Source organism: Podarcis gaigeae, assembly GCF_964106915.1.
Source record: "Podarcis gaigeae genome assembly, chromosome: 6".
Lineage (NCBI taxonomy): Eukaryota > Metazoa > Chordata > Lepidosauria > Squamata > Lacertidae > Podarcis > Podarcis gaigeae.
Genome location: NC_139682.1, coordinates 70,641,788 through 70,655,029, shown reverse-complemented (window position 1 = coordinate 70,655,029; position 13,242 = coordinate 70,641,788). Strand labels below are relative to the sequence as shown.

The following is a 13,242-nucleotide window of genomic DNA, read 5'->3' as shown; positions in this document are numbered from 1 at the left end:
TTCAAGGCCATTCTGCATAAATGGTATGCATTGCCTCTTGTCTTAATCCTTAAAAACTCCCAAATATCTTGCGTGCTGGCATAGGTTAAGGTTTAATGCGTCCTCCTGCCATAAACGCCTCGCTTGAGACTAACAAATAAGGGGATATTGGTTTAAGCCCCTTTGTGAAAACCAAACAAGTTTTCAGCAGCTCTTCGTATATTTATGGTCCAACGTGAATCATTCCTTAGGTTTTTTCCCCCCTGTTCTAAACTATTAGCAGTTAATGTTCATCATTTCACTGCCTTTACTCACTTTCTCCCCCCTCTTGTCTTTTCCCATGTGTTTCCCCTGCCCACCTCCCACTCTGCAGTACCAGCTCGAGAAAAAATCGCCTTGGAGAGCCATGCTGTTGCGATGGCACAAGTGGCTTGTCTTCTGCACAATCCTGGCTGCGATGATCAGTATTCCACTTCTGGTCTATCAAATGATGATTGCCTTTAAGGATCCTCCTCCCAGTCTTGTTTTCCACATCGCATCTGTCTGCTTTGGAGCGCTCACAGAGATACTTCTGACCAAGTGAGTGAAAACAAGAGTCTGAATTTCCTCCTGCCGCTTCCCTCATGCAAACTAACAGAGCTGGCTCTTGCACTTTTTTCAGACTCGGTGGCATTTAGAACGTCCCTGCAGAGATGCAGCCATTAGATTAAATCACAGGTCTCTTCACCCTCATGTTTCAAAGCACCATTAAGGTTGCACGCCTGTGCTTGTCTCATGTTTGTTGGCTTGTTATGCAAACCAAGCACTCAACTCCCCACCCGAGATCTCAAATTGGGTCCACCCAGCAAAGCCGAGAGAATAATATTTCAGGGTTGTGTAACTGTTAAGGAGTTTTGGTTATTGTTGTTAATGGTTTCATTATAAGGAAGGAATTAAAAATCCCTCCCAGTCAGGACTTAGAATTTCAAAGTCATCCTTTAATGCCTTTGAGTCACTGTGAAACTAATTCAGTTGCACAGTGAAGCACCATTCCATGGCATGCAAAACACAGATATGACAAGAGCGGAAATTGCAAAGTTGAATTGACACAAAATTAGTTTGCAGTGTCTAAACTTTTCCGTTATATGCTCTTCAGCTTGAACAGAACAGGGGCCTATATTTCTAATGCACAGTGAGTACTGCTGCTTGTAAGCCTAATTACAAGGCCGGTTCTTTCATTAGGCAGAGTGTGGCAGCTGCCTCTGACAGCAAATGCAGGATGTCATGAAAGGATAGCAAAAACTGTTATTTATTAATTATTATGGTAAAGGTAGAAGGTAAAGGACCCCTGGATGGTTAAGTCTGCTCAAAGGCGACTATGGGTTGCAGCGCTCATCTCGTTTTTCAGGCCGAGGGAGGTGGCGTTTGTTCACAGACAGCTTTCCGGGTCATGTGGTCAGCATGACTAAACCGCTTCTGGTGCAACGGGACACTGTGACAAGTGCCAGAGCTCATGGAAATGCCATTTACATTCATTCATTCATTTAAGCAACAGTATTTACCGCTAGGGACAAGGAAGAAACACTTGTGAGGTTCTTCTTTGTGGGTTAAACCACAGAGCCTAGGACTTGCCAATCAGAAGGTCGGCGGTTCGAATCCCCACGATGGGGTGAGCTCCCGTTGCTCAGTCCCTGCACCTGCCAACATAGCAGTTCAAAAGTCAAAGTGCAAGTAGATAAATAGGTACCGCTCCGGCGGGAAGGTAAACGGCGTTTCCATGCGCTGCTCTGGTTCGCCAGAAGCGGCTTTGTCATGTTGGCCACATGACCCGGAAGCTCTACGCCGGCTCCCTCAGCCAAAAAAGCAAGATGAGCACTGCAACCCCATAGTCAGCCACGACTGGACCTAATGGTCAGGGGTCCCTTTACCTTTACCTATGGTGCCAAAATTACTTTCATGTGCACCTTGACTTACGAGATGGGAGGAATACTATTTGCTGCCCTCTCTCAGGCAGCAAAATGTCTTGTCCCTGCCTAATCATTAATATTGTTAGCCTTCCTATTTGTGGATGATATCCAGCTAAGTCCTACCTGGAATACACCCGTTGAAATTAATGGACTTGTTAAGTTTATTGCATCCGTGGATTTTAATGGCCTGCGCCGAGTATGATTTAGTTGAATATTAACCGAAGAGTTTTATCCCTCTATTTGGGCCTGATTCCCACTTTAGATGTGACGACATCATTAACAAGCCATTTTCTCGTGTCATTTTCATGTGGTGAGTATGCCTTATGAATGCATATCCTTTTGGAGATGGCTGACATTTACTGTGCCAGGTGGAAAGCCTAGAGAATTAATAGGCTCCCTGATTTGGTAGATATCGGCTGTCATCACGTGGGGAGTGCATTCAGAAGACGTAATCACCGGGTGGTTTCGCCAAGTCAAAGCAGCTGAGTATGAAAATTGAACCCTTTATCTTCCATTAGAGGGGCAATATGCTTCCAATGGGACTGAAATCCTCAGAGACGGAAAAACTGATATTGCCAAAGCACCAAAATTAAACAGGACTTCAGCATTTCAGTGATAAGGCTGCTTCTCTCTAGGGGCTATTTCAATAGTGACACCAAGAATGCCTTTTAGTCTGTAAAATCTTGTGCATGGATGTTTAAATAGGATGTGGAAAATGGGAGGAAATTTGCTAAAGCAAATACAGCCTTTTTGTTCATTTTCACACAGAGAAAATACAAAACCCAGTTTAATTAGCAGCAGTGAAAATGATTCTTATTAAACTAGATTTCCCTTGTTCAAGATTTCCCTTTGTCTTACAGCTTTTCCTTATAAAAAAACTAACCTTATGGTTCTGCCTAGTCCAATTACAAACACATTTGTATTTCTGTGTGTTACGTTTTGTCCTAGTTTTGTTGGCTCTGTGAAATCCAGAACTTGCTTGGTGTTTTTTATTTTAGGTCACTATGAATGTCTAACAGATGATTTAGTGTATTATTAGTTTTGGCTATCAAAACAGATCATGGGGGAAACAGCCCAGGTCATTCTGAAATGGCATTTTCATGCAATGGAATATACCTGATTCTGTCAGCCGCCAGATGTGTGACTTTATTCAGCAACAAATTCCCCTCAATTGCACATACCTTGTCAAATGTGCATGTACCAGCCAATGCTCTGGTGTATGTATGAATGAAAACAGACACATGCACAGAGGCAGGGCCGGCCCTGCGATGAGGCAGAGTGATGCAGCTGCTTGAGGCAGCAGATATTGATGTGCAGGGAGTGGCCATGTCCCCCCTATGCTAGCCTGCTGCCCTCAAGCACAGTAAAGGATACTGTCCTTTCACCAGTACTGGAGTAAGAGTCAACCACCAGTCCTGTCGGCTTCTCGTATGTGTCTTGGGGAAGGATATCTTCTTGTCCTTTACCTCAGGCAGCAAAATGTCTTGAGCCAGCCTATACACTGGACGCAGCACATTCAAGTTACAGAGACACAGATGCCATTTAAGAAAACCTTCATACATGAAAGAAGTGTAATTTGTTACAGAGTAGAGAAGTGTTTTCCACCTTGGTGCACGGCAGTTCATGGAACTGGACACAACTTACATTAAGCGAGAGCTAGAGGTATTCTTTATCTGTGGTACAGCTATGGCAAGTTTCCCTTTTGTATCCTTCTGATTTTCATCTATATAACGCAGGCATAACTTATAGTCAAAGCTATTACAAGGCATCAGGAGTTAAAGCTCATGGGCACCGTCCCTCGGTTTCTTTAAAGTATTCTCCTTGCAACTTTTCCTTACGCCTCAGGAGTGAAATGTATCCATGTTAGTTTCACTTTATCTCAAATCAACATGCCCCACACTGACACGATTATCTCGAAGCTGTGATGGTCACCATTAAAATGTTGACATTTACTGTTTGAAACTAATTTGCGTTACTGTGAAATTGCAGGTATGCCCTGTAAATAAGTGTCACTAACATGAATTATCTTCAGACACTTAATGTCAGCATTTTAATGCCGGCCACTCTCTGTTGTAGGTGGCTGTAATTTGGGAGCTCGGGATCTGGAGAAGTACTAGGGTCAGGCTTTAATGAAGTGCCTGAGCAAATGAAGAACAGGGGGAAGTCAAGCACAGAATAAGAAGCGGGGAACTCTGGGAACGAACCTTCGGAAATTTAGATATGTATTTGAAATGCTGTTTTTGCTCTGCACAAAAGCACAAAAATGCAAATGATATTTAATTCTCCTTCACTTCTAACCTTTTTAATCTGTTGCACTGCTGGCTCTGTACTGTAAAATGGTTAAATAAATGCAGGGTTGCCAGCTTTCAAAAAGTAAAAACCAGGACACCCCAAACGTTGTCAAGCCCTAAATAATTCTATACATCTGAACAACAACAATGTAAATCGGACTGTTTTGTATTACTGCATATTGGCTGTGTTCACACATATAATGCTAAATCATGTTTAGCATTACAGTGGTACCTTGTTTCTTGAATAGTTTAGTTGTCGAACAAATCGGCTCCCGAACGCCGCAAACCCGGAAGTAAGTGTTCTGGTTTGCAAACATTTTTCGGAAGCCAAACGTCCGACGTGGCTTCCGATTGAGTGCAGGAAGCTTCTGCAGCCAATCGGAAGCTACACCTTGGTTTTTGAACGGTTTCGGGAGTCAAGCAGACTCCTGGAATGGATTAAGTTCAAGAACCAAGGTACCACTGTATGAGGAGGAACCCCCAGTGAGCCCCTCCCCACTCCTCCTTCAGTGCTGCCATAAGTTTGGAAGCTTTTGCTTTAATCTTTGACATCCAAATCTAGGTAAATTCTGGTTACCCAGACTTTACTATCATTAGCAAAGACAAACCAGTTTTAAACAATTGTTCACGAAGCTGGCTTCTTTACACTAACCATAGTTAAGATTTACCACAGTTTTAGGATTTAGGCACAACAATAATTTTTATTTTGCTTTAAACAGGTACATATAAATATAGACAACCAAAATTACAAAGGAAAATTCCTTAATAGTAATGGGGGAAAAAACTTTAAAAACTACAAAAAATATCAAAGTACATGACACAGAACATAAGCAACTATGGAAAAGATAAAAGAAAAGAAAAAAGAAAAATAGAAAAAAAGAATAAGAAAAAGGAAGATGAGCCAAAGCAGGAAGGCTCATCTATTGTACACTTCCGTCAAGCTCACAACAGATCATTATTCTTATCAATTATCTCAATCTGCATTCCAAAGGAATCCCTCATCTTGGTATCAGGGAACATCTTCCTAACACCATACCATGGTTTAGTGTTACACTGAGTCATTCTAGAGCGCCTGACTTTGCTTTAAAAATATGTATATTCAATTAGGACTTTCCATTTTTCAGTGCTGGATGAGCATCTGCATTAACTATGAACTACAAAATGGAAGGAAGGAAGGGGGGGGATAATTAAAGGCAGCAGAAAATTACTAAAGGAACCGTCATGAAACAATTAGGCCAAAGTATCACTGGCATATTTCTTTCCCCTTTTCCAGTTGTTTGGGGGGTCCTTCCCCCCACTTCTCTATGAAATACCAATTGGAAAATTGCCTGGGGGCTCCTAAATCATTAGTAAATTAAGAATCTGTTTTTAATAGCGTTGAACTTGTAAATAATGCATTAATTGACTAGCCTGAAAGTTAGGTTGAGTGGTAGGAACTCTGGCTGTAAATGCATAGTGAAAGAATTGTGCAGCGTGAGGAAGCTGCACAATGAACGGAACAAATTAAATATGACAGTTGATATTTGCGAAAATGGTGAGATAATTGGAGGACACCTGCAGCTGTTTTCCAACCAAAACAACAGAAGCTGAATATATATCCAATAGAAGTGTGTCACATTTTTATTTGGGCACGATTCTTTTTGGTCCTCCTTGGGGTTTTCTGCTGCGAATTGTGTTTGTCTGCGCCTTATTTTTTGTCAGGTCATATGTCTAAACAAGCAACAAGTGCCTCTTTGCCTGATTCTGCAGTTTATTGGTTCTGTCACTGTTACATCTTGCTGTGTAAAAAATAAGAGCATGAATCTTATTTACTAAGAGCTGGGAGTTCCTGCAGACGATGACTCGGGCAACGCACAGGAGAAGTCTTGAATCCTTCAAAACATTTATCTGTGAGCTTCTTACCTGTATTGGTTTGGGGCTAATTTCTCAATATCTCAAATATCTAAGGAACGTGGCTCAATAGACCAATGAGAAGCATTCTGTGTTTGGATCTGGACTGGAGTTTTATCCAGCCAAAGGTGCTTGGGGACTAAATACACATTCTGTTAATGATACAATTAGTGATTATGTCCATTTTTTATTTTAATAAAAAATTAAATATAAGAATTGAGGAGGGCGGTGATTGTCAGCATGCTGTGAGGGAATGTTTAAGCCTTTACACTCCAGCTGCTATCGGAGCCAACTCTTAGGAGCCATAAAATATTTGAGAGGGCTGGGCCCCCCCAAAGTTGATGGGCATTGTCATTCAAATGGTGTGCATGTTCCGCAATATGTGATAGATTATTCAGGGCAGGGCTTACCTGCACCCCCCATATTTTAGTCAAGTTGGCACCCCTGCCAGTTGCAATCGAGAGAGAACTATCCAATTGGCTCAAATGCCAAGTTTTTGTTCTAATGCTGATTGTCGCACGGGGAAAGATTTTTACCAAGATCACATTTTCAGGAAGGCCTGCAGAATACTCTTTTCTGAATCCCTGGAGAGCTGATGAAGATGAGTGAGATGGACCAGAGGTCTGACTCAAGAATCTTTACCACTCTTTTGGCCTGTAGGAACAACACTGTCTTACCTTACACAGTTCTATACATATATTTGTAAATCACTTGCCACAGGGGACCTTCAGTTTTGTGATTTCTCGTAAGTAGCAGCATTTAGCTGCGTACATGAAGTGGTTCCACCTTCAAAGTCTTCTCCTCATTTCAAAACTAATGTGATTTCAATGAGAGCGCATCAGAGCACACAGAGACCATTGGATCACACTCCACAAGTCTTGTGGAAATACTGGGTAGAAATGGGAAAGGACAATGTTAGGAATATGCTCATTGATGCAACCTGATGCACATCTTTGAAAGACTGCATGTAAAAGGCAGAATTAACTGATTGCATTGTGCCAATCATAACAACATTTAACACAGGGGTCAGCAAACTTTTTCAGCAGGGGGCCGGTCCACTGTCCCTCAGACCTTGTGAGGGGCTGGATCATATTTTTTGGGTGGGGGGAATAAACAAATCCCTATGCCCCACAAATAACCCAGAGATGCATTTTAAATAAAAGCACACATTCTACTCATGTAAAAACACGCTGATTCCCAGACCATCCGTGGGCCAGATTTAGAAGGTGATTGGGCCGGATCCGGCCCCTGGGCCTTAGTTTTGCATCAGAACTGGGAGATGCAGAGAAAAGCTTTATTTAGCATTCTCTATGTATGCAGGCAACAAATCAAGCCTTCAATACAACAATACAAGCCTTCAGTCACCAAAAACGAAGGAACACGTGGGAAGACTTAAAAGTAAACTGTAAAATAAAAGCTCTGGACATTGGCTGAGCGGGTGTTAACAAGAAGCATGAAGCATTTAAAACAAATGCGGCTTTTGAAGCAATTACACCTCTATTACTACATGATGTATTTATCTTGATTAGTCTGGCATCAAGGAAGTACTGAGAGCAACTCTGATGACAGACTGTACCATACCTCATACTGCAAATATGATATCATGGAGACAGACTGTAAAAATTGCATGCTGGCTGGGAAAATTATTAAGAGTTTTTTCTTCTTCTTTTTGTCAAATATGCATTTCTTCCTCTGAGATGAAAATGCAGGAAATGTTATGTGTATTAAAATTCTTTATCCCATATGGAAAAACTTTCAAAACTGTTTTCTTTGGGGAGGCCAGCACAGTTGTAATGTGTTATATAAAATAGCTCATGCATCTTATCACTTCAAAACAGAAAATTGCCACCTAAGAATATTTTTACTTGATGGATTAAGCTGAATGATCAGCAGCTAATAAAAGTATATGATATCACAGTCATACCTTGTTTACGTATCCCTCTGGATATGTAATCTTCGGGTTATGGCTGCGACAAACCTGGAAGTGTATACTTCCGGGTTTTGCCACGCACACATGCGCAGAAGTGCTCTGTGTGCGTGGCACACACAATTGAAGCGCTCAATTGTGCTGCGCGTATTTGCGTAATTTCCGTGGTGTGAACGGACCCCCAGAATGAATTAAGTTCATATCCGGAAGTTTCACTGTACACATGTTCATAGTGTTTTGATACAACTGAAATCATAAGCAGTTAACTAGGCATATCTGAAACAGACAAAGGTCGTGACAATGTTTATTTCCAATGTCTTTTGGTCAGCCTTTTGTTTCAGTCCCAAAATCTGATTCCCTTGACTTCAGTAGCAAAGAAGTGAAACCATCTTCTATTCTATCTTCACTTGAGGCATTTCTGTAGTACAGTAATTCTCAGATGGTTGGTCAAGGCTAAGGACCATCTATTTCCAGTCACATCAGTTTTACGTGTGTCCAGGCATGCCAACTAAGAGGTCTGGGCCTCCTCAAAATTCTGCAGTGGCCATGCACACAAACCCCACTCAATTGCGGGAGCAAGGCAATGTGTGCATGTCTTTGTTTTGTTCCAATTCCCCTTTAATCTGTGAGTATTTTTTTTTTACTCCTCACCCAAAAATGTATTTAAATCTACAGTGGAACCCCGGAAGTTGAAAGGACTCCGTTCCGGAAGTCCGTTTGACTTCCAAAATGTTCAGAAACTAAGGCACAGCTTCCAATTGGCTGCAGAAAGCTCCTGCAGCCAATCGGAAGCCATGGAAGCCATGTCAAATGTTCAGGTTCCAAAGAGAGTTCGCAAACCGGAACATTCCCAGGTTTGCGGCATTCGGGAGCCAAAACTTTTGACTCGCAAGGCGTTCGGGATCCAAGGTACGACTGTATATCTTATTACATTTTTAATCACAAGTCAAATTCTCAACATATGCATTTTTAAAGATAAAATATGCCTTCTGTAATGCATTTTGTTAGTTTCTTTTTTGAGCCAAGAACACTAGTGTAGGTTTGGGAGTGGTGTGGCACCCAAAGGATAACCAAGTTCTGATCTGCACCTTGGTCCAGGAGGTTCAAGATCAGATCCATTCAGATTGCAATTCACACAAATCAAATTCCTCAAGCATCCTTAAGCCAAGGCTCTCCATTGAACCAGGGGAACCTCGGGGAGTAGCTCACAGTGGGTGCTGAAAACAGGGCAACAGAAAAAACTAAAGAGAGTTCAAATATGTGCTTAACAGGTTGGGAGTAACAGGTGGGTTCCAAATGGGCAAAAGAAAAATCCATTGGTTGAAACTCATTAGTTAAAGTTGCTGAACTGCTGCTCAGCAAAGTTGTATTGTTAATTCTTGCAACTTAATTAAAGGATGGGAGGTATTGAATCTTCAACAAAGGCATCCTTCTTTCCCGGCTGTCAATTAAACATTGGAATGAAGTCATTGTGGATAAAAACAAACAAAATAGTCTAACCAGATATCCCTTATCCTCTCAGATATTCAATGCTCTCATAATCCTGCCTCATATAATAATAGTGTTACATATTCAGAGATACTGACTTATTTCAGAGAAATAAAAGAATCTTTTTGCAGATAATCTTAACTAGTGATGAAAGAGGAATCAGTTTTTAATGGATTTATGTGCTGATTTTGGCAGTTCTGCCCCAATTGAGCCTTGCTTGCATCAGATGGCCTCTTGCATCGAGTGCCCACTTATGTCTGAGTTGCTTGTGCAAAAAAAGTCCAACTAATTAAATGCAATAATTAAGTGTATTATACATTAAAAACATATTAAGAAGAGCCAAGTCCCATATTGTACTATATTTCTGATGTAGAAGTATATTAATTACTGCAATCTGGTCCTCATATCACTCCCGGAACTGTGAATCAGGGCAGTTCGTTTAAAAACGTGAACTTAACTAAATTTGCAACCATTCCTATTCATTCTCCAGCTTCTTCAGGGCACATTTTCCAAAAAGATACAGCTACCTTCTCGCAAGCTACTTACTTTTTGATTACTTTGGACAGGTGGCATGAATGGAAGAGCAACACTGAAATAAAAGTATGTCTAATAAAAGGCTTTTGTTTTATTTTTAATACAGGTTTTAAGTTCATAGCTTAAGGTGGCGGTCCTATACATATCTACCTGGAAGTAATTCCATTAAACATAGTGTAACTTAGTTCTGTGTAAACATGTATAGGTTTTCAGGCTAAGATGCTTATCTACATTTCTTTTTTAAAGCAATATCAGAACAGAAGGAAGATGTGCTGGCTTAGTTAAAGTGCAACTGGCATTATTTAATTAAAATATATTCTGCAGCTGTTATGGAGAATTCCAGCCAGTTTCAGCTTAAAATAACTGCCCCTCTACTGAGTGTGATTCAATATCATTAAACAGTGTCACTCAAACTGTCAGGTTGTATGCACATGTGTGTGTTTGTGCTGGAGCCTGGTTAGAAATATGGGGTTAAATTATCCTGCATGAGAGCAATACAACTTTCCTTACTGTTGGGAAGGCCAAAACTAGACCTTATGGAGATTGCATGGCCAGTGTGGTGTAGTGGTTAAGAGCGGTAGACTCATAATCTGGGGAACCGGGTTCGCATCTCCGCTCCCCCACATGCAGCTGCTGGGTGACCTTGGGCCAGTCACACTTCTGTGAAGTCTCTCAGCCCCACTCACCTCACAGAGTGTTTGTTGTGGGGGAGGAAGGGAAAGGAGAATATTAGCCGCTTTGAGACTCCTTTGAGTAGTGATAAAGCGGGATATCAAATCCAAACTCTTCTTCCTGGCAAAATGAGGAGCTCAACACCTTCTGATCTTCCTCTCAAGGACTAACCAATACAAGTAGATTTCACCATCCTGTGAATTTCCCAGCTCCTTCTTCACTTCACTAACTCATAATGACATCCTAACATGCCAGAGAGAGAAGCTGCTAGTAATACTAGATAAGAACGTACAATGAGCCCTGGTGGATCAGACTAAAGGTCTATCTATCCTGTTTTCACAGTGGCCAACCAGATGGCACACACTTTTTATTGCAGCTTACCATAAGACCAAATCCATAGCACAGTAGGTCCCAGGTTCTGTCCTGGCCTCTGCACATAAAAATGGGTGGCGGCAGCCGGTGATGTGAAAAACATTACAGTGGTACCTCGGGTTAAGTACTTAATTCATTCCGGAGGTCCGTTCTTAACCTGAAACTGTTCTTAACCTGAAGCACCACTTTAGCTAATGGGGCCTCCTCCTGCTGCCATGCCACCGGAGCCTGATTTCTGTTCTTATTCTGAAGCAAAGTTCTTAACCTGAAGCACTATTTCTGGGTTAGCGAAGTCTGTAACCTGAAGCGTATGTAACCTGAAGTGTATGTAACCTGAGGTACCACTGTACTGAGCTTGATGGACGAGAACTTTGACCCGGGAAGCAGCCTTATTAACCAAGTCTGAATAGTGATCGACCCATCTAGTTCAGTAGACAGATTGCGACAAAGAACTCCATCGAAAGAAATTATGGAGGAAATAAGCATCCTCGCCGTGGCGCCACCTGTCTGTTTTCGCACCTTTCCAGCAACGTACGTGGAGTTTTATGCGCTTTGTGCTTAAAGGGACGCATAAGCAGCAGCATCGAGTTTCCTACCTGGTTGAACTCCAATGTCTCAAGCAGGTTGAATTTAGCTCTCGAGGCCCCTGCAAACCATATGTACTTGTACTGCAAATGAGAGGGAAATTGAGTAACGGACAGAGAGGCAGCGTGAACTCTGGAAATTTCCTTGCTTTGGGGGCATTAAATTAGACCCTTGCGATGTTATTGAAGGGACATTTTTAAGCTGAGGGTTCCCCCCCCAACCCGCCCAATTGCATTGTTTTTTGCTTCTGAAATATTCATACAGCTTTGCATTATTCGCTAAGCAAGGTACAATTTTCCCCAGCGATCGCCCGTGATCTGCCAGCCTCCTGCTGTCCACTGTCATTGTGTCTCATAGTCACGCCGTGGCCTGAGGCACAGCTGGCACTCAAGAGCCCCCCTCCAATGCCTATAACTCTGAAACTACATGACATCTTAACCTTTATAAAAATTTCTCCACGGCAGCATTTAAAAACACCCAAATCTTTCCTGACCTTTACATCTTAGTGGAAGGGGATTTTTTTATTATTTTCAAATTGATGTTACAATATTTCCACCCACCGCCACCACTTCAGCTGTGGCATTTTTAAACTACTTCAAGAGGAACTTTGTTTTACCTTTTCCTATCCCGTTCCAGACCAATCATTAATCATGAGGGGAAAACACTCCAGACTTATACCTGACTTCATAATATTTCTTTTGTGTTTCTGACATTTTATATCTACCAGCTGAAGGGAAGTTCTTGTCCTTTTTCATTTAGAAGCTGCTGGGCGGCTGCTGGATACGAAGGCCTCGCTTCCTCCTTAACTTCCCACAAGCATTGCTTTATTTGTTCTTTCTCAACACAGTAGTGGTTCCATATATGTTGGCGAATTCTGAGTCAGGTGGAGTCAAAGGATGCTTCTGTGAATCTCAACAAACCAACAGCACAGGAACACATTTGTTGAAGGAGCTGCGCTCAGGCCCAGATTGCGGGGGCAAACAGGGGCGCATGCTCAGGCAGTAGGTATGGAAGCCAACAAACAGCATCCCAGACCCTCCAAGTGCCCCTATTTTCCAGGGACAGTCCCGGATTTGCAGAAGCCATCCCGGTTTCTGATTTGATCCAGGAATCTCCCGTTTTTCCTTAGGATGTCCCTATTTTCATTGGAGAAATGTTGGAGGGTATGGAGTTATCAGACTCCTGAACCATCTGTATAGGGGAGTTTGTTTAATATGTAATGTTTTATTATGTTTTTATATACGTTGGAAGTGGCCCAGAGTAGCTGGGGCAACCAAGTCAGATGGGTGGGGTATTAATAGTAAATTATTATTATTATTATTATTATTATTATTATTATTATTATTATCATTATTATTATTATTAGACATCCCTATTTTCATCGGAGAAGTGTTGGAGGGTATGGCATCCTACCCTTATGGTGACACAGACATGGAATGGGAGAGAGAAGAGAAAGGCTGGTGTGCCTTTGGTGACTTTCATGCTGCCCCTCTCCATCTGTTAGTCTGAGAGAAGGGAAGGAAGAAGGGAAGGAAGGGAAGAGCTGCTGTGCCTGGGG

At 41.9% G+C, this 13,242-nt stretch overlaps 1 protein-coding gene and 1 long non-coding RNA gene across 4 annotated transcripts in view; both read left to right on the top strand.

The window, feature by feature from the left end:
• The window catches only part of LOC310846700, a 560,034-nt gene that overhangs the window by 519,171 nt on the left and 27,621 nt on the right, over positions 1-13,242 (top strand). The gene's annotated exons all lie outside the window — the stretch shown is intronic.
• The window catches only part of LOC310846648 (uncharacterized protein), a 246,588-nt gene that overhangs the window by 205,725 nt on the left and 27,621 nt on the right, over positions 1-13,242 (top strand). For all 3 annotated transcript variants that reach the window (XR_014565411.1, XM_083743618.1, XM_083743617.1), the window contains one exon: positions 353-558. Coding sequence is in view for 2 of the 3 variants with exons in the window: in XM_083743618.1 (XP_083599744.1) it covers positions 353-558 (206 nt within the window). In the remaining variant the exon portion in view is untranslated. The remainder of the gene's footprint in view (positions 1-352; positions 559-13,242) is intronic.